Source organism: Macaca fascicularis, chromosome 7, assembly GCF_037993035.2.
Source record: "Macaca fascicularis isolate 582-1 chromosome 7, T2T-MFA8v1.1".
Lineage (NCBI taxonomy): Eukaryota > Metazoa > Chordata > Mammalia > Primates > Cercopithecidae > Macaca > Macaca fascicularis.
The window spans coordinates 125,053,600-125,076,312 of record NC_088381.1 but is presented as its reverse complement, the minus strand read 5'-3'; the positions used below and the strand labels follow the sequence as shown (position 1 = coordinate 125,076,312).

Genomic DNA, 22,713 nt, shown 5'->3' with positions numbered 1-22,713 from the left:
TTAGCCAGGATGGTCTCGATCTTCTGACCTTGTGATCCACCTGCCTTGGCCTCCCAAAGTGCTGGGATTACAGGCGTGAGCCACCGTGCCTGGCCCAGTCTGTAGAATTTTTAATAATATGGTACTAACATGAAAAGGGAAAACACAGAAATTCAATTTACCCACATATCACTGTACTTTCAGATAACATTTCCTAAACTATGTTTACTACTGGATTAAACAACATTCAATAAATGCTTGCTTTTTTTTAATTTTAACACAATTCGGGAATTTTGATAGTGTTGTCATTCTCAAGAAGTGGGGATGTAATGTATAGCATTTCACACATTTACTAAGAAACCTGTTTTATAGTAATGCCTATAGATGTCTGAAAGAACACTAGTATTACCTGGAGCTCAGTTTGGGAAATGCTGCTTTAAGGAATTGACTCTATTATTTATACTCTCAGTTTTGTTTTTTGATCTACCTCACAGAGCAGAATAGGCCAATTTAAAAGGAAAGGTATTTCTAAATTCTTAATACTTATTCCTGAGACTGATATAGATCCTCTACAGGTAAATACGAGAAGCTGTAAAATTTAAAAACCTGTTTTAAAATATTTTATGATTGGTCTGTTTTCTGTACATTACCTTTTTGATTGGATTGTAAGTCAGAAAGGTTCAAAACTGTGGAGTGAATTTTAAAAGAATATCTTGAGAAGTTACAGAATTTAATGTTTGCCTAATTAACAGAATATTAACCTTTTTCTTTTAGAGTTTTGTGAAAGAGCAATTAGAAGAATGTAGGAAGTCTGATGCAGAGCAGTATCTCAAAAATCTCTATGATCTCTATACAAGGTAAATTTTTAATGATTAGAAAATAATAGATAACAGATTTTTTTATTTTTTTGATAGAAAATGAGGAAGTATTCAGGTATTTTTGAATAAGTTTGTCACCAGTTTACCTTTTAGCACTAAATGCTTAGCTGTATAGACTAGTTATTGCACAAGACTGTATTGTACAACATTCTTAATACATTAACTTGAGGAATTGGATGTTATGCTTTATCTTTTCTCTAAGCATTAGTGTACATTTATCTGCAGTCAAAACTTTAGAAACTGCAAAAGGAAGTGATGTAATCTTAAACGATAGTTTCAGCTCTAAGTCTTATGTAGGAACTTTTTTTGTGCTTTTATAAATGTCAGTGTTACTCTTAGAGATTATCTCAGAAGCTTCATATGGAGTTTTGTGGGGGTTTTTTTCTCTTGACTTTTCCCCACCCTATTACTCTTCTTCAGTGTCTTCATTTTGGGAGAAGGTTTTTCCAAAGTTACTGTAATGAGGAAGTCCATCTCAACAACAACACTGTTTTGACCCTATCTTCAGCAACGGGAAATAGAAAATTAGAGGGAAAGTCTACAAGGACAAAACAAAAGAGGGTGAACAGACAGTAGATCTCTCAGTACTCTGTTTTGGGTCACATGCGATGAATGGCATTAGACATACTTGAGGCCAGTCTGCCACTGTCGCCATTTCTGAACTAGTTCATTGCCTCACAATTTCTTTTCCTAGGAATTTGTAACAGTTCTCAAAACCATAAAGTTGTTCATAATATTTCACTGTACTTTTACATGTAACCCTGTAGAGTTGATCTCTGCATCGTAAGTACTCTCCCGGAGTTTAAGAAATGGTGGCTTAACATAAATCATTAAAGTCACATTGTAAAAATTTGTATTCCTTAATATTGTTACTATACCTAAAACATATATTAATCTTTTTCTCCCCCTTTTTCATGAAAAGAACCACCAATCTTTCCAGCAAGCTGATGGAGTTTAATTTAGGTACTGATAAACAGACTTTCTTGTCTAAGCTTATCAAATCCATTTTCATTTCCTATTTGGAGAACTATATTGAGGTGGAGACTGGATATTTGAAAAGCAGAAGTGCTATGATCCTTCAGCGCTATTATGATTCGAAAAACCATCAAAAGAGATCCATTGGCACAGGAGGGTGAGTATTTTTGTTAAATACTACTGTTAAAACTGAAGACATTAATAACTTCATTCTATTTGGGCAAATTTATCAAATGTTGACTATCATTAGAATTTTTTATGAAGAGTTCTTTTAATCCAGATTCTTATATTATTGATCAAATCTTGCTCTTAAACCACATGTTGAAATGACCTAACATAACATGATTAAAATGTAGGCCGGGTGCAGTAACTCACGCCTGTAATCCCAGCACTTTGGGAGGCCGAGGTGGGCTGATCACCTGAGGTCTGGAGTTTGAGACCAGCCTGGCCAACATGGTGAAACCCCATCTCTACTAAAAACACAGAAGTTAGCTGGGCGTGGTGGCAGGCACCTGTAATCCCAGCCATTCGGGAGGCTGAAGCAGGAGAATCACTTGAATCCGGGCAGCGGAGGCTGCAGTGAGCCAAGAGCACACCACTGCACTACGTACAGCCTGGGCGACAAAGCAAGACTCTACGTCAAAAAAAGTAAAGCAGATATTTGTCAATAAAAAAATAATTTTTTAAAACTATCAAGCAGAACACTAGTAATATAAAAAGTTCCATAGTTTCTTTCATTTTTTTTTTCTAGATAGAATAAGTTCCAGGTTATTGACCAGAAAACACATCTTTTTTTTGTTACTGTTGCAGGTGTGAAAAAAATAGAAAATAGTTTGCAGTTTAAGTACCTTGAATTGGTGAGTTTTGTTCAGAGACTTTAGCATAAGAAAACTATTAAATGAATACCTTAAAGCCTGCAATTAGTTACAGACTAGAAGAAAGTAACTTGCTCCAAGGATAGTTGGCAACTCAGCTACCAGGCTTTTTAACTGCCTGGAAACCAGATTCTAAAAAGAGACAGAATGACTTTGGTGGACTGAGAGTCCAGAATCCCCACACATATATATACAAACCAGTTTCTTGTTTCCCATTTTGTTGTGTATTAAATAATGATTAGAGAGAGTTAAAATTAGTAGTAAGAGGTATACCTGAAAGGTAGTAGCAAGGAAGGGAAGAGAAAAACTAATGAGTAATAGGAATTTTGTGTGTGTGTGTGTGTGTGAGTTTACAGTAGTCTGGAGTTACATACCCTAGGAGCAAAAAAATGTCTAACCCTCCAAAGATACAGCAAAAAATGTCTAACCCTCCAAAGATACCCCATATAAGTGTTTCAGGTGACCCTCAGTAATTAAGAATAGCTAAATTATGTTTAATATATCTTCTTTAATATCATGAGTAAATGTGCAGAATCTTAAAATGACTTTATTTTAAAATTGTTAAACTTTTAAAGTTTTCTTTTTAAACAGGACTATTTAGTCACTTAGAATGCTAACCTGTTTGGAATAGCTCACTTTCTAAGGAAACCCAACAAGTTTTACTATTGAGTCAGAATTGTAAGGCTGAATTGTAAAGCAACTTCAGAAATTAGAAGTCCAAATCTACTCATTTATCAGATGAAAATCTTCCATTTGGAGATCAAGGCTAACTCTATTTCACAAAACTAGTTATTGGAATTAGAAATTAGGTCTCTTGGCTATTGGTCCATTTTTGTTGTTGTTGTTGTTGATATATACTAAGTTTGGAAGTACTCGAAGTTGAAATCTAAGTAAAATGTTTTCTTTTTTTCATTTTTCTTTATGATGTACTAGTATTCAGGATTTGAAGGAGAGAATTAGACAACGTACCAACTTACCACTTGGGCCAAGTATCGATACTCATGGGGAAACTTTTCTATCCCAGGAAGTGGTGGTTAATCTTTTACAAGAAACCAAACAAGCCTTTGAAAGATGTCATAGGGTAAGAGTGATTGTAAATTTATTTTACATATACAATTGTTCCTTGATATCTGTGGGGAGTTGATTCCAAAACCTCCAAGGATACCAAAATCGTGGATGCTCAAGTCTGTTATATAAAGTGTGTAGTATTTGCATATATCCTGTGCACATCCTCCTTTATACTTTAATTCATCTCTAGATTACTTACAACTTTATATATGTTATTACATTACCTAGTGCAATGTAAATCTCCATAAATAGTTGTAACTTTAGTGTTTAGGGAATGATGACAGTACATCTTCAGTACAGATGCAACCATTCTCTTTTTTTTTTCTTAAATATTTTTATCTGTGGCTGGTTGAATCTGCTGATGCAGAACCCACAGATACAGAACTTACAGATAGGGAGGATTGACTATATAGTTGTGTGTTTTAAGTCTTACCTTGTTTTACTAAGATACAAATTTACTCTCTGATTAGGAACAACTATTTTTTGTAATAAAAGATAGGATTTTTGTTTTGGAGATCAGAATAATTTTAAAATTAGGAATAAATGTGAATTTAAATTCGCATTTAAAATAACTTTAAAGTTGACCAGATCAAATTTTTGTTATGTAAGATTAAATGAAGATGTGAAAAGGACAGTTAGACTTTTCTCTTGAAGAAATCGTGCATCAGGGAAAGAACAGTGTTTTAAGAGCATCAACATCAAAGGGAAAGAATGAAGATTTGGCTCCATTAAAACTTAGATTTTCTTCTCTAATAAACACAGTTTAGCAAAATAAACAGATAAGTCAGAGTGATAAAGTATTTGTAAATGATACTACTAGCAAAAGAGTGTATGAAACATAATAGTAGCCAATAATTTCATAGTACATAATATGTTCCAGACACTCTTTTTTTTTTTTTAGTTCTGGGTTACATGTGCAGAACGTGCAGGTTTGTTATATAGGTACACACGTGCCATGGTGGTTTGCTGCACCCATCAACCCCTCATCTACATTAGGTATTTCTCCTAATGCTAGTGCTCCCTTAGCCCCCCCACCCCCCCCAACAGGCCCCAGTGTGTGATGTTCCCCTCCCTGTGTCCATGTGCTCTCATTGTTCAACTCCTGCTTATGAGTGAGAACGTGCGGTATTTGGTTTTCTGTTCCTGTGTGTGTTTCCTGAGAATAATGGTTTCCAGCTTCATCCATGTCCCTGCAAAGGACATGAACTCATCCTTTTTTATGGCTGCATAGTATTCCATGGTATACACATGCCACATTTTCTTTATCCAGTCTATTATTGATGGGCATTTGGGTTGGTTCCAAGTCTTTGCTATTGTGAGTAGTGCTGCAGTAAACATATGTGTGCATGTGTCTTTATAGTAGAGTAATTTGTAATCCTTTGGGTATATACTCAGTAATGAGATTGCTGAGTCAAATGGTAATTCTGGTTCTAGATCCTTGAGGAGTCACCACACTGTCTTCCACAATGGTTGAACTAATTTATACTCCCACCAACAGTGTAAAAGCATTCCTATTTCTCCACATCCTCTCCAGCATTTGTTGTTTCCTGACTTTTTAATGATTGCCATTCTAACTGGCATGAGGTGGTATCTCATTGTGGTTTTGATTTGCATTTCTCTAATGACCGGTGATGATGAGCTTTTTTTCATGTTTGTTGGCTGCATAAATGTCTTCTTTTGAGAAGTGCCGGATACTCTTCTAAGCGTTTAAGAGAGTGTGGAGTGTGTGTGTGTGTGTGTGTGTGTGTGTGTGTGTGTGTATCTTGTTTGTATGTAGTTTACATACGGGGATGTGTGTGTGTGTGTATATATATATGTATGTAAACTTATTTCATCATATAACCACCCTGTGAGGTTGTTATTTTGCAAATAAAGAACTGAAATACATGACTTTTAAGTAGTGGATTGAGAGTTGAGGCAGTCTTAATTATTTATGTTGATGTATATAATCTACATTTATATTGAGACTAAATTAAATTATACATGTGAATATAAATCAATAGAAAACAAGTCAAAGATACACATACACAGTTTGCAAAAAAGAAATGTAAATCACTAGTATAATACTCAGACTCACTAATAGGGAAATGCAACTTAGAATAAGAGAATTACCATCCCATTTTCATTAGGTTGGGATAAATTGAGAAGTCTGATGACCAAGTATTGTTAAGGAAGTGGAGCAATAGCAGTTGTCACACACCACCAACGGGAGTGAAATTGGTATGGTTATTTTGAGGATTAATTTGGCAATTTCTTAGAGAAACTCATAGGTTCATGTGATATGTCTAACATCATAACAGCAGTTTTTGTCATGGTGAAAAATTAAAAGCAAACTCTCAGTGTCTATCAAAAAGAGAATTGTTAAACTGGTGTTTTTCATACAGTAGAAAACTATACAACAATTTAAATACATGAAGTAGAGTTACATGTATCAACATGAATAAATCTCAAAAATACTTAGTATTGGTATTACTGAATCATATGGTATTTTTTTTTTAAGAAACTGCCAAACTAATAGTGTGTAGTGATATTTGATTATAGTTTTAGTTTTCATTTTCCTAATGCAGTGATGATTCATGTTGAACATCTTTTCATGTGCTTATTTGCCATCAATATATACTCTCTGGTGAAGTGTTTGTTCAAATCTTTTGTGCATTCTTAAATCAGTCATGTGTTTTCTTATTTTTTGAGCACTCTGTATTGTTACAATTTATCAGATGTGATTTGCACATTTTTTTTAATGCCTGTGGCTTGTCTTTTTATTCTCATCAGTATTTCTAAGGATAGATGTTCTTAATTTTGATGACATCCAATTTAATAATACATTTCTGTTCTGGATGGTGATTTTGGTGTCATATAAGAAATCTTTGCCTAACCAAAGGTTACAAAGTTTTCCTCTTGTGTTTTCTTCTAGCAGTTTTATAGTTTGAGGCTTTATGTTAAGATGTATAATCAATTTTGAGTTAAGTTATACAGTATTGTGAATCAAAGTTCATAATTTTACAATTAGGCATCCAGTTGTTTCAGTTTCATTTATTGAAAAAACTATCATTTCCCGGCTGAATTACTCTAGAACCTTTGTCAAAAAATCAATGGACCTTTTATATGTGGGTCTGTTTCTGGACTCTTCTGTTCCATTGGTCTGTTTTTATGCCTGTACTATACTGTCTGAATTGCTGTAACTTTATAATAAGTCTTGAATCGGGTAGTGTAAGTCCTCTAACATTTTTATATAAATCATTTTGTATTATATCTTATAATAGCTTGTCCGTTTTTGAAAAAGTCTGAGATTTTGGTTGGAATTACATTGACTCCGTAGTTCTATGTGGGGAGAATTGACATATTTTGATGCCATTATAGTATATGTAAATGGTCTTTTTAAATTTTATATTTAATTTCTAGTTTAACTTAGTTGTTAGTATATAGAAATACAATTCATTTCTTTATGTTGCTCTTATATCCATAAGGAAATTCCTTGTGGGCCTCAAGATCTTTCCCCTAAAACAGTTTTTTTGAATTTCACCTTGGCAATGTAAATTGATAGCTTGTCTTCACAGTTGCAGGACAAAGGAGAGAACTCAAGTCATCCCTCAGCCCACCTAAGACAAATGCATATCTCATTGTTTCCTCTGTCCTATTGTTTGTGTAAAAATGTAGATTCACTGAGCCAGATTAAGGTATAAGTGATTATTCCTCTACCCACCTCTGACATGCAAATTGTATATTCAGTGAAAGGGTGGATCACACTTAGAATACAACTGTTTGTCTCTTACCTACCTGTAACCTGGAAGTACCTTCTTACCCCTTCAAGTTGTCCCGCCTCTCCGGACAGAACCAGTGTACATCACACCTATTGATTGATGTCTCATGTCTCCCTAAAATGGATAAAACCAAGCTGTGCCCTTACCAACTTAGGTGGGCACATATCAGCGGGACCTCCTGAGACTCTGTCACAGGAATGTCCTTAATCTTGGCAAAATAAACTTTCTAAATTGATTGAGACTTGTCTCAGATACTTTTGGGTTCAGCCCTGCAACCTAACTAAACTCACCTATTAGTTCTATTTGCCTTTTTTTTTTATTTGTAGATTCCACTGGCTTTTCTGTATAGATTATCATATTATCAGCCCATAAATACAGTTTTACTTATTTTTTCCAATATAGATGTCTTTTATTTTGTTCTTTTGCCTTATTGCACTGGCCAGACTTCTAGTACAATGCTGAATAGAAGTGGTGAGAGTGAACACTTTGCTTTATTTCTGATCTTAAGAATAAATCATTTCGTCTTTCACCATTAAGTATGATACTAATTGGGTTTTTCATAGATGTTCTTTTTCAGATTGAGAAAATTATTTTATCCTACTTAACTGTGAGGATTAGATGTTAGATTTTGTGCAAAACTTTTTTATTCTGTTAATATGGTAAGTTATAGTGGTTGATTTTCAAATGTTGGCCTTGCATTCCTTCTTTGATAAACTCCAATTGGTCATCAATTGACCTTTGACCTTTTGTCATATTTATATATTGTTGGATTAGTTTTGCTAAACTTTTGTAAAGAATTTTAACATCTGTGTTCATGAGGGATATTGGCCTTTTTTTTTTTTTTTTTTGTGAGACGGAGTCTCACTCTGTCACCCAGGCTGGAGTGCAGTGGCATGATCTCAGCTCACTGCAACCTCCGCCTCCCGAGTTCAAGCCATTCTCCTGCCTCAGCCTCCCGAGTAGCTGGGACTACAGGCTCCTGCCACCATGCCCAGCTGAGTTTTGTATTTTTAGTAGAGACAGGGTTTCGCCATGTTGACCAGGGTGATCTTGAATCTCTGACCTCAGGTGATCCGCCCGCCTCAGCTTCCCAAAGTGCTGGAATTACAGGTGTGAGCCACCGCGCCTGGCTTTTTTTCCTTTTTATGTCTTTGTCTGGTTTTAGAATCAGGGTAATGTTGGCCTCGTAGGATGTGTTGGAAAATATTTCCACCACCCCTCCCAATTTTCTGGAAGAGTTTGCGTAGAATTGGAATTCTTTCTTTCTTTAAGTTGTTGGTAAAATTCACAAGTGAAGTCATTTGGGCCTGAATTTTTTTGTGTGTGAGGATTTTAAACTACAAATTCAACTTCTTTGGTAGATACAGAACAATTCAGGTTATCCACTTCTTTTTAAGTCAGCTTTGGTAGTTTGTATGTTTTAAGCATTTGTGTAGTTCACATAAGTTGTTGAATTTATTGGAATAAAATTATATTCATGATATTTTCTTATCCTTTTGATATCTGTAGAATTTGTAGTGGTGTGACCACTTTCCTAATAGTAATTTATGTCTTTTTTTTTTTTTTTCTGATCAGGCTAGAGGTTTATTCATTTTACTGATTTATTTCCCCCCAAAGAACCAGCTTTTGATTTCATTAATTGTTCCGTGTTGTTTTTCTGTTTTATATTCATCAATTTCTACTCTTTATTACTTCTGTTATTCTGCTTACTTGGGTTTTATACCCCCCACCACAACCCCCCTGTTTTTTTAGTTTTCTAAGGTAGAAGCTTGAGGTCATTGATTTGAGAACTTCCTTCTGTCCTAATCTAATGCAGGTGTTTTGTTTTACAAATTTCCCTGTAAATACTACTTTAGCTGCATCCCCAGAATTTTTGTATGTTGTGCTTTATTTGCATTCAGTTCAAATCCTTTTAATTTTGCTTTTGATTTGTTTTGGCCCAAACGTGATTTAGAAATATGTTATTTAGTTTCCAAATATTTAGGAATTTGTTAGATATCTTTCCGTTACTGATTTTAAATTTGATTCCATTGTGGTCAGAGGATGTACTTTGTATGATGTGAACCCATTTTAAATTTATTAAGACTTGTGGTTTTCTTTTAGCCCAGAATATGGTCCATCTTTTTTGTATGCACTTGAAAAGATATATATATCCTGATGTTGTTGGATGGAGTATTGTATAAATGTCAGTTAGGCTTAGTTGATTATGTTGTTCAAGTCTTCTATATCTTTACCAATTTTCCATCTGCCTCTTCTGTCTATTATTCATGGATGTTTGGATGTAAATAGGAGGAGTGTAAGAATGGCTTGTGAAGAAAGTAAGAGCATTTTTTGTGCATCAGTGATTAGAGGAGGAGGGTGAATATTGGAGTAGAGAGACTGATGAAGGAGGGGTAAAGATTGGGGTAGTTATTAATAAGACCAGGAAGGAAGCTGAGTAATACCAAATTATAATCAGTGGGAATTCAAAGGGGATTATAGAATTCCTATCAACTTCTAATTTAATACATCAGGTAATAAGTATTAACCCCAAGAGAATACGTGAATGAAGACTACAAATAGGTTTGACAGAAGCAGAAATCAATGTATAAATAATATGGAAAGCAATTATAAGAAGTCGAGTAATTTTCTGTTAAAAAAGGATTTTATTTTCCCAGCATAACTAATAATTATTTTACTAAATAGCTAGTTTAACAGCAACAGCAGCACCAAAATGAATATTGTAAGCTCACTATGTGCAAATACTGTGCTAAAAACACTTTACGCTTATTTTCGTATTTTATTCTCACTTCAAGGCTAGAATGTAAGTACTGTTAATATTATTCCCATCTTCCAAATGAAGAAATTGAGGCATGGTGGGGTTAAATAACATCTCAAAGGTTCACTTAGTCAGGAAATGATAAAACCATTATTTGAGCCAGTCATATTTTATGGTGCATCTATTATTAATATTTCCATCTCCACTCCCCAGTGAAACAAAGAATTCTTTTTGTTCTAAGTTTTACTAGACTGTTCTTTGCTCAGTCAGTGGCTGTCAAACCTCTGACCCACAGTAAGAAATGCGTTTTACACGTTAGCCCTGTGTATACATATTTAAATGGGGGAGGTATACATTTTATGAAGGTGTACTTGGATTTCACTATTGGATTGCAGTCCAAGTTTGAAAAACGTTGCTCTAAGTCAGGAGAGTTATAGGCAAATATGGAGCGTTAAAATTGTGTGTATGTGTGTTTGTGCATGCATGCGCAGTATGGGGGGAGCTGTGAGTTATTTTGATACCTGAAACACTGACTACATCTTATAAAAAATTGCTTAAAAAATTGGCATTTTCAAAAGGTAGACTTGAGGAGTGATAATTGTTTGGTTTTTGTTTTTAAGCTCTCTGATCCTTCTGACTTACCAAGGAATGCCTTCAGAATTTTTACCATTCTTGTGGAATTTTTATGTATTGAGCATATTGATTATGCTTTGGAAACAGGACTTGCTGGTAAGTATATTTGTGTTACACTTGTGTTAAATTCCTTTGATCCTGCTTGGTTAAACTATATGCATAATGTTTTGCGTATAATCATCTCTGTTTGTCAAATTCAGTTCAGTGCAATGAAGTTGGAGCTTTTATAATGCAAAGATTTGGCAGGTGCTAAAAGCTATACAGAATGGTTCTCTCATATTGTTTACATACGGCATAATAGAATAATAGGCTACCTAAGTCACTACAATGTATGACACAATGTCTTACAATGCTGTCAAGGAACAAAAATGAAGGCAAAAACAGTTCTGATTGGGGAATTGAGTAATCTAGATTTAGAAAGAGAAGTATTAAAAACTAAGTCTGGAAAAAAATAGATTCACATTAAAATTCTTATTTTGCTTTTGGTCTTTTGGTCTTAGTAGTTAGTATTAGTAGCATAATAATGACCTGAGTCCAGTCTCATTAATGCAGTTGTCTGCTTCATCTGTTTAATGGTCATCTCAAACTTAACATATCCAAAATGAAACTCTTTATCTTCCTTCTAAACCTGTTCCTTTCCCATTCTTCCCATGTCATTAAAAGGCATTACCAATATGCATGATTAGTGTATGTCAGGTTTTTGAAAGGCATTACTAATCATTTACCACTTGCTCAAGCCCCAACAAAACCCAGGAGTTCCTTAATTCCTCCTTTTCAGAAATCAATCCTGATAGCCAATCCATCAGCAAATCCTGTTAATATACTTCCAGGCATAAGCCAGATTCATGTACTTTTCTCTGTCTTCACTGATGCCACCCTAATTTAAACACCATTTTCTCTGACAACTTGTAACTGGTCTCCCTGTATACATTCTTGCCTCTCCACATTACTGACTTCATGTAACAGCCAGTTTAATTATTTCCTTATTTAAAACTCTGTAGTGGTTTCCTATTACTCTTAAGGGGAAAACAACAGCAAACTCTAGAGAAGCATGACTTTTTATCTGGCCTGGTATGTATTCATCATCTCTCGTTGCGTTTCTTCTCACTGAGCAGTCACTCTGACCCTCATTGTTTTTCCTTGCTTAGTCTCTTTGCACTTGGTATTTCCCTATCCCCAAAATCCTTTTGCTTCAGCTTTTCTCGTGGCTGGCTTTTCAGTCATCTGATCCCAGCTAAGATGTTATCTTCTCAGAGAGACCATTGCTGATCACCGTAGCTAAAGTAGCCCTCTTCTCCCAGCCCAGTTATCCTCATTATCTTATCATTGCATTAAATTTTTTTATAGCACTTACCACAATGAAATTTTTGTCTGTTAATGCCTGCCTCCACTCACCAGAATTCATTCATTTAACACATGCTTATTAAATGCCTACTCCTGCACTTGTGGAGTTTACATGCTTATGGAGAAGATAGACAAATGATTAGAAAGTGCAATGAAGAAAAATAAAACTGAGTAAGGGATTAAAAAATTTTAAACAGTGTGTATATATAATAATTTTGATATGCCCTTATTTTTATTTTTGAGACAGAGTCTCGCTCTGTCACCCAGGCTAGCATGCAGTGGCACAGTCATGGCTCATGGCAACTTTGAACTCCTGGGCTCAAGCAATACTCCTGCCTCAGCCTCCTGAGTAGCTATAACTATAGGTGCATGCCACTGCACCCAGCTAATTTTTTCTTTTTTTGTAGAGATGGGGTCTTGCTGTTTTGTAGAGATGGGGGCCTAGGCTGTTCTTGAACTCTTGACTCCAAGCGATTCTCCCTCCTCAGCCTCTCAATAATTTTTTGTTTTGATTTAAACTGTTTTCCTAAAGGTTTCTTTTCCTACTAACTTATGCCACTGCTGGACTGTTTGTGTGTGCCAGTTTTTCTGTAATTATTGAATATTCTTTAAAAATTTTAATTTCATGGTTAAAAACATACATCGTAGCTGAGTTCTGATGCCTATAAAGAAAAAAAGTGCGTCAGTATTACCTTAATTTTTATGTCTTTCATTAATAACAATGATTCATATTTTCTACATATGTATTGATTTTTTTTCTCTTGTAAAGTTTATTTGTTATTGGAGCCTTCAGTTTTCTTACCAGTTGGTAATCTTGTCTTTTACTTGGGTGGGGGAGGGGAACACCTTTATTTTCCATTATTAAGACAAAAAAATCATTGTCCTGTAAAGAACTCTAGGTATCAAGCCTGTATTTTCTCATTAGCTATGCATATTTTCTTTAGTCTCTTAAGTCTTTTTAGCTAGAAACATAAACATCTAGGACCTTAGAGTTCATCTGTTATTCTTTACAAAAAGGAGGAAATGGAAATCCAGAGGTCAGCTGACATTTTGAGGTCAGAATATGGAGTGGCTTGATTCCCTTTTTATTTTATTCTGAATAAATTCCAGAATAAAATCAGGTATGTAATCTGTAGATAGAACATTTTGAGTATTTTTGAGAAAATAGTGTAGAGTACCGTAAGTGAAATGTGTCAGTTTAGGCATATTACTATGGCAGCAGTATCTAGGATAAAAGATAAAGAGACTTGAATGAGGAAGACCAATGAGAGAATTATTCGAACTATTATCAGAGATAAAGAGGCCTGGTTATAAGAAATATGTGGAGATGTATTCATGGCTCACGTGAATCATGAAGGCAAAGTAGATAGATGGTGAACATTGGGCGTAAAAATAACTTTGGATGAGTTTTACTAGTATAAGCTTAGCTTGATTTTCCTCTTCTGTCCACAGAAGTCATTACTGATGTATTAAAACAGTGGTTTCATTTATGTTATAGATTTAAAAACCACATTCTTTTTTTCTGTTGCCAAGATGAATTTCTTCAAGGATGATTCTAACATATGTATGCTTTCTGGTTTTAGGAATTCCCTCTTCAGATTCTAGGAATGCAAATCTTTATTTTTTGGATGTTGTGCAACAGGCCAATACTATTTTTCATCTTTTTGACAAACAGTTTAATGATCACCTTATGCCACTAATAAGGTTAGTCAAATTATCTGATTTTCATTGATATTTCAGTGACTGTTACAGCATTCTACATAATATTCTACGTGTATTTTCATTAAATTTAAAAAGTACATGTTCACAAAAATGTCAGACTGGACAAGTGGAATGAAATAAAAATATAAAAATTCCTAGGAAATAAAACATTAAATATTGTTTCTTCTTGCATTTCTGTTTTCTCTTTCCACTATATTAATTTTGGTGTATTTCAAAAGATTTAATCTGTCACAAACCTAAATCTGAAATCTCATGTGAAAGAGGACCTCCAGCTTAGTGAAACTCAGCAAATTTGACATCTTTTAAAAGATCTCATAGACAAAGTCCATGTACCCACTTGTTATAAAGACATACAAAAAATTTTATAAGATTAATAGGACAGATTTTAATGAGGCATTAAGTAAAGTTTGGTTTATATCTTCATATCAATTTATGTGAACTTATAAAACATTTGAGAATCAAATAAGATGGTGTATATGTGAACATGCTTTACAAAATTCTCTTTAGCACTATTATGTAAGAGGAAAAATATTCATATAAAATTTTTTGACTTTTTGTTATAAACACTGACATGCCAAGAATAGTCCAGAAACAGTCTCAAAGATAACAGTCACTTGTAATCCCTGAGTCATACTTTGAAAGGAAATTTACTTTTCAAGATCTGTTATACCACATAGCAGAGAATTCACACAATTATTAGGGTTGCCTATTTCTTAATATTTTGAATGTTTTGACATTCTGATAGCATTCAGAAGGCAAATATGATTGTCAGGTTTTTAAAAATACGAGTGGATTGGCTGTTTCCCTCCAAATTTTATAGTATGATTTACTGTATTCTTAAAACTCTGGTGATGCTAGTCTATAGCTTTTGTTGGTGTTACACTAGATATTTGTTTATAAAGAAAACCAAATAATTCCACAATTTTAAAGTCACATTTATATTCTTGAGAGATGTCTCCTCAGAGATCAAAATAACAAATTTAAGTGGTCCTCTTCCTTAGTCTATTATAATGAATTGGGCATAGTGAATGCTAAATAATTACTTTGCTTCTTATATGCTTCTTGGATTTGTTAACAATATTAATGCATGTATATGGATGTATTTATAAATGGATACAATGTAATACACATCGATGTAAGAAAAACTTTTAGAAAATCTCAGATTATTAATATGACTCTTTTTCCATTTTAAATATACAATAGCTCTTCTCCTAAGTTATCTGAATGCCTTCAGAAGAAAAAAGAAATAATTGAACAAATGGAGATGAAATTGGATACTGGCATTGACAGGCAAGTTGTTGGTTTTGTCTCTTGCATTTTTTAAAATTATAAAAACACCATATTATAGCAGCATGCAAATACTTTGTAGAGAAGAAAAATATTTATCTTAATTCCACCATATTGCTACAACATTTGATAAAAAAAAAATTATTTTTACATATTGCCTTCATCCTTATTAGAATGTTGTTTTTATTGGATCCTGAAGTTTTTTACTTTGGCCTATCTTGGCATTTAACATACCTTCCTCACTAAGCTTAATCATTTCTAGCTTTTGATTTAAAGTGAGAAGTATGTGACGTTTTTCAGTTGAACACTTAGAGGCCATTGTAGGATTATTAATTGTCCTAATTTCAATGTTACTGTGTTTCAAGGAATAGGGAGGCCCAAGGAGAGGCAGAGAGACAGGGAAATAGCCATTAACTGGAGTAATCAGAACACACACTATATTTGTCAGTTAGGTTCACTGTCTTATATGGGTATGGTTTGTGACCCAAAACAATTAAAATAGTAACATCAAAGATCACTGATCACAGATCACCATAACAGATTTAGCAGTAATGAAAATGTTTTAAATATTGTAAGAATTACCAAAATGTGACACAGAAACACAAAGTGAGCCCATGCTGTTGGAAAAATGGCACTGATAGACTTGCGTTGCCACAAGCCTGCAACTTGTAAAAAAACAAACAAAACAAACCACAGTATCTGTGAAACACAATCAAATGAAGCAGAATAAAACAAGGTATGCCTGGATAATCAGAAGTGGGGTTGTTGGATCATATAGTAGCTCTGTTTTTAAGTTTTTGAGGAATTTCCATACTTTTCCATAATGGCTGTACCAATTTACATCCCCATCAACAGTGTACAAATGTTCTCTTTTATCTACACTCTTGATAATGCTTGTTATCTATTGCCTTTTTGAAAAGAGCCATCCTAACGGGTGTAAAGTGATAATTGATTGCATTTTCCTGATTACTAGTGATGTTGAGCACCTTTTCATATACCTGTTAGCCATCTTTATGTCTTCTTTCAAAAATTTTTATTCAGGTTCTTTGCCTTTAATCATTGGATCATTTATTTTTTTGCTATTGAGTTGTTTGAGTTCCTATATTTGGAGTGTTAAACCCCTCTGAGATGTACGGTTTACAAATATTTCCTTCCATTTCATAGGCTGTTAATTATTTCCTTTGCTGTGCAGAAACTCTTTAGTTTGATGCAATCTCATTTGTCTTTGTTTCTGTTGCCTCTGCTTTTGAGGCCATATCCAAAAGGTCATTGCCAACACCAACGTCAAGAAACTTTTTTCTTATGTTTTCTTCTACTAGTTTTATAGTTGTGGGTCTTATATTAAATGTAATTCATTTTGAGTTGATTTTTTTTTTGGTGTAGTGTAAGATAAAGGTGTCATTTCATTTTCCTGTGTGTAGATATCCAGTTTTCCAGCACCATTTATTGAGGAAACTATCCTTTCCCTATTGTGTGTTCTTGGCACCCTTGTTAAAGAGCAGTTGACCATAAATGGATGGATTTATTTCTGGGCTCTGTATCCTGTTCCATTGGGCTGTGTATCTGTTTTTATGGCGGTATCATACTGCATTAATTACTGTAGCTGTATAATATATTTTCTAACCAAGAAGTACAATGCTTCCAGTTTTGTTCATTCTCAAAATTGTTTTGGCTATTCAGGATTTTTTCTGGTTCCATAAGAATTTTAGTGTTTTTTTTTTCCTATTTCTGTGAAAAATGCCATTGGAATTTTGATTGGGAATGCATTGACTCTAAATTGCCTGGGGTAGTATGGACGTGTTAACAATATTATTTCAAGCCCTAAACACGAGCTATGTTTCCATTTACTTGTTTCTTTTGGCAATGTTCTGAAGTTTTTTCAGTGTATAAGTCTTTTACTTCCTTGGTTAATTCCTAAATATTTTATTCTTTTTCATGCTATTGTAAATGGGATTTTTTTTTCTTTCTTTTTTGGATAGTTTGCTGATAATGTTTAAAAACAACTGATTTTTGTGTGATGATTATCTTGCAACTTTACTGAATTCTTTTATTCTATTTTTTGATGGAGTCTAAAATTTAGAGTTTTCTCTAAGATCATATCATCTGCAAAGAGACAGTTTTACTTCTTTCTTTCCAATTTAGATGTCTTTTATTTCTTTTTCTTGCCTAAGTGCTCTGGCTAGGATACCCACTACTGTGTTGAAAGGAAGTGGTGAGAGTGGACATCCTTCTTGTTCCTGATGTTAGTTAGAGGAAAAGCTTTGAGCTTTTCACTATGGAGTTTGATATTAGTTGTGGGCTTGTCATATATGATCTTTATTATCTTTAGGTATATTCCTTCTATACCTAATTTGTTTGCAAGTCTTTGTCATGAAAGAGTGTTGAATTTTACCAGAAGTGGTTTTTTTTTTCACATTGTCAGACAATCATATGATTTTTATCCTTCATTCTGTTAATGTGGTCTGTCACATTTATAGATCTGCATATGTTGAACCATCCTTGAATCTCAGGGATAAATTCTGTTTGATTATGGGGTATGATCCTTTTAGTATGCTATTGAATTTAGTTTGCTAGTTTTGTTTGTTTTTTTTTTAAACATCTTTATTCATCAGGGATATTGGCCCGTAATTTTCTTACCTGTATTGTCCTTCTCTGGCTTTGGTATCACTGTAATGCTGTCTTTGTAAAATGAGTTTGAAAGTGTTACAAGTTCTTCCATTGTTTGAAAAAGTTTGAGAATGATTGGTGTTAATTCTTCTTCTTCTTCTTCTTCTTTTTTGAGACGATGTCTCCATCTTTCCAGGCTGGAGACCAGTGGCGCAATCCTGGCTCACTGCAACCTCCACCTCCCTGGTTCAAGCAATTCCCCTTGCCTCACCCTCCTGAACAGCTGGAATTACAGGTGCACACCACCATACCCAGCTAATTTTTTGTATTTTTAATAGAGACGGGGTTTTACCGTGTTGGCCAGACTGGTCTGACCTCAGGCAATCCACCCGCCTCAGCCTCCCAAAGTGCTGGGCTTACAGGTGTGAGCCACCGCGCCCAGCCAATTCTTCTTTTAATGTTGGGTAGAATTCACTAGTAAGGCCATCTGGTCCTGGGATTTTTCTGACTTCAGCAGGAACTCTGTCTCTTAATCTCTTCATCTTCTGCCAATCTATTATCCTTTTCCTAGCTTTATTTCTTTAGTTATTGTGCTTATATCACTTGGTCCATCTTTTGAATTACTTTCTTGAAATACCCTAAAGTACATTTCCTTCAAACACAACTGTCTTACAGACCCTAACCTCTGATAGGTGCAGTCTCTTTTATTCCCATAACTGGTTGGCTCCTCGCTGTTGGAGAATATCACATAACAGGTACGTTATTAGTACCACTGCAAATCCATGCTTTCATTTCTCAGTTGAGTCTTTAGTACCTCTTATCCATCCTTCTGATTGTCCTTACACAGTGCGACTCAGCGTTGCTCCTACCTGTTTTTCCCAACCTTGTCAATTCTTCGTAAGTTCCCTATCTCCACTGGAAGCATTCTGTACACTTTCAGCATCCCTAATCCAAAAATTCAAAATAAAAATGCTTCAAAATTTGAAACCTGAAACTTTTTGAGTGCTGAAATTACCCTACAAGTGGAAAATTTTACACCTGATCTCATGTGACAGGGCACAGTCAAAATACAGATGCACAGCACATGGTTTATTTGAGTACCCCCAAGGGAAAAAAGACCCTCCCAACCCTCTTCAGCTGTGATAAATATTTTCTGTTCATGTCCGAATTCCACCCGCCCCCCCACAATAAGCATGCCTACAAAGAATAATAAAATGGCATGTGTGTAGGCTGGACATGCCAGTGGTAGGTTGCTCACAATGCCCCACATGCAGCTGAGACCTGTGTGTATTACTCACTGTGTGTGTGCTTTTTTTTTCTCCTTATTCTGTGCTCTGTGGTATAAAGATGTGAAATCTCAAAAAGGCCTGCAGATACCCCTGTGGTTAACAGTGGTAAGAAAAAGAGGAAGTTTATCCTTTTGTTTATTTTTGTTTTTTGAGGTGGAGTCCCTCTCTGTCGCCCAGGCTGGAGTGCAGTGGCGTGATCTTGGCTCTGTTCAACCCCTGACTCCTGGGTTCAAGCAATTCTCCTGCCTCAGCCTCCCGAGTAGCTGGGACTACAGGTGCACGCCACCGTGCCCAGCTAATTTTTTGTATTTTTAGTGGAGACAGGGTTTTGCTATGTTGGCCAGACTGGTCTTGAACTCCTGGCCTTAAGTGACCCACCTGCCTCAGCCTCCCAAAGTGCTGGGATTACAGGCGTGAACTACTGCACTCAGCCTGTTTATCTTTTAAAAAAATTTTTTTTGTGGCCAGGTGCAATGGCTCACTCCTGTAATCCTAGCACTTTGGGAGGCTAAGGTGGGTGGATCACCTGACGTCAGGAGTTCGAGACCAGACTGGCCAACATGGTGAAACCCTATCTCTACTAAAAATACAAAAATTGGTCAGACATCGTGGCAGGCACCTGTAATCCCAGCTACTCGAGAGGCTGAGGCAGGAGAATTGCTTGAACCCAGCAGTCAGAGGTTGCAGTGAGCCAAGATCACGCCACTGCACTCCAGACTGGGCAACAAGAGCAGAACTCTGTCTCAAAAAATGAATAAATAAATAAGTAAATAAATAAAAATAAAAATAATTTGTTTAGAGACCATGGTCTTACTCTGTCACCCAGGCTGGTGTGCAGTGGTGTAATCATAGCTCACTGCAACTTTGAACTCCTGGGTTCACACAGTCCTCCCACCTCAGCCTCTTGAGTAGCTCAGATCACAGATGCACACCACCATACTCAGCCTTTTTTTTTTTTTTTTTTTTTTTTTTAATGTAGAGATAGAGTCTCATTATGTTGTCCAGGCTATTTTTGAACTCCTGGGCTGAAGTGATCCTCCCACTTCAGCCTCACAAAGTGCTGGGATTACAGGTGTGAGTCACCATACCTAGCAGCACTTATGTTTATCAAAGCTGTTGGACAAAAAGGATGGTGGTGTAAGTGTGAAATGTATTACAGAAGAGTATGGTATTGAAATGACCACCATATATTACCTGAAGAAACAGAAGGAGAAACTCTGTGCTGAAAGTGATGAACGGAAGTTAATGAAAAATATAAAAACACTACATAAAGCTAAAAGTGAAGATCTTGATTATGTATTGAAAGAGTGGATCTGTCCGCATTGCAGTGAATACATTGCCACTTAATGGTATGGTGATGATGAAACAAAGATCTATCACAATGAATTGAAAATTGAAGGGAATCATGGCTATTCAATAGGCTGTTTGCCAAAAGTTAAGAACAGACACGGCATTATGTTTTCAAAGGTTTGTTGTGATAAAGCATCTGCTGGTCATGAAGCAGCAGAGAAATTCCTTAATGAGTTTGCCAAGGTTATTGCTGATGAAAATCTGGTGTGAGAATAAGTCTATAATGTTGATGAAACACTACTATTTTGGCATTACTGCCCCAGGAAGACACTGACAATACAGGTGATAAGATGGCTTTTACAGAAATTGAGGATGCCAAGGGCGGAGTAACTGTGCTGGGGTGTGCTAATGCAGCAGGCATGTAGAAGTGTAAGCTTGCTGTAATAGGCTGAAGCTTGCATCTTCATTGTTTCCAAGGAATGAATTTCTTGTTGGGTCCACTGTTATGCTAACAGAAAGGCATGGATAACCAAGGGTGTCTTTTCTGATTGGTTTTACAAACGTTTTTTACTAGTGGCTTGCACATACTGCAGAAAAGCTGGACTGGATAACAACTACAAGATTTTGTTATTCCTTGACAACTGTTCGTGTCATACTTTTTCCCAAATGTGACTTTATTCAGTCTTCTGACCAAGGTATCTTTAGATCAATGAAGAGTAAATATAGAAACACTTTCTTGGGTGGGCATGGTGGCTCAAGCCTATAATTCCAACACTTTGGAAGGCTGAGGCAGGAGGATCACTTGAGCCCAGGAGTTTGAGACCAGCCTAAGGCAACATAGTAAGACCCTGTCTCTACCCGCCCAAAATTTAAGAATTAGACAGGTGTTCTGGCATGTGCCTGTAGTTCCAGCTACTCAGGAGGCTGAGTTGGGTGGATCACTTGAGCCTGGTATGTCCAGGCTGCAGTGAGCAATCATCACACTGCATTTATCCTGGGTGATGGAGTGAGACCCTGTCTCAGAACACTTTCTTTTTTTTTTTTTTTTTTTTTTTGGAGACAGAGTCTTTCCCAGGCTGGAGTGCAGCGACGCCATCTCAGGTCACTGCAACTTCATCTTCCCAGGTCAAGCAATTCTTCTGCCTCAGCCTCCTGAGTAGCTGGTACTACAGGCACCCACCACCACGCCTGGCTAATTTTTGTATTTTTAGTAGAGACAGGGTTTCACCAGGTTGGCCCGTCTTGTCGAACTCCCGCCCTCAAGCTATCCTCTCACCTTGGCCTCTCAGAACACTTTCTTGAACAGCATACTAGCAACGGTGAACAGAGGTAGGAGTATGGAAGGTTTTCAAAATGAGTTGAGCATGAAAGATGCTGTATATGCTATTGCCAGTGCTTGGAACACAGTGACTAAAGACAGTGATGCATGCCTGGCACAACCTCTGGCCTTCAGCTATGTTCAGTGAAGAGGATGAACAAGGTAGTGACTTTGAAGATTTCCATATTTCAAGTGAGAAAAAAGTGATGTCTGACTTCTTACGTATACAAAAAATAATACATTTAGAGTCTATCAGTAAGTTGGATGAAGTGAATATCAAATAATTTTTAACATCAGTGAGACTCCAGTTGCTCATTCATGGACTGGTAGTGAAATAGCCAAAATGGTTCTAAATCAAGGTGATTGTGATAATAGTGACAAAGTAATGTTGCTAACACTGCAGAAAAAATGCCTGTAGATTATATGGTGAAAATGTGCAATGGACTTATAAAAAAAGTACAGCAGTGTACATTCATAACAGAACAAGAAGTCATATCAGTTTACAAAATCAAATAGAGACTTCTAAGACAAAAACCGTTATTAATGAGGCAGATAACTCCAGAGGAAACTTTTAAGAAGCCATCCAGCGAATATCTCCTCATCCAAAGAGGTCCTGCTTTCTGGTCTCTCAACTACTTCTGATGTTTCCTGTCACCTAAAAAAATAAAATGTAGGATAGAGTAACCTTTTCATGAAAGCACAGCATCGTAGGTGGAGACTGAAAACCTGCTACCTTGTTTGTTGTTGTTTAATAGGCAATACAGGTATTGTGGTGATGTTACTGTGCTGTTTGGTTACCTTAAACGTTATTTTTTCTCTGTATGAATGGCATGTCATCTTTTTTACTGTTAAGTACTTATGTGTGAATAAGTATAAGAAAATGATTGCTTACTGGTAGCATATAAATTCAGAGTCAGGAATGATGGTGA

General features: G+C 35.7%; 1 protein-coding gene across 3 annotated transcripts in view; it reads left to right on the top strand.

The window, feature by feature from the left end:
- Positions 1–22,713, top strand: part of EXOC5 (exocyst complex component 5) — a 64,533-nt gene that overhangs the window by 36,330 nt on the left and 5,490 nt on the right. For all 3 annotated transcript variants that reach the window (XM_073997437.1, XM_045396479.3, XM_005561346.5), the window contains 6 exons: positions 754–836; positions 1,780–1,989; positions 3,641–3,788; positions 10,915–11,023; positions 13,855–13,975; positions 15,197–15,283. In XM_073997437.1, coding sequence (XP_073853538.1) covers positions 754–836; positions 1,780–1,989; positions 3,641–3,788; positions 10,915–11,023; positions 13,855–13,975; positions 15,197–15,283 — 758 coding nt within the window. The remainder of the gene's footprint in view (positions 1–753; positions 837–1,779; positions 1,990–3,640; positions 3,789–10,914; positions 11,024–13,854; positions 13,976–15,196; positions 15,284–22,713) is intronic.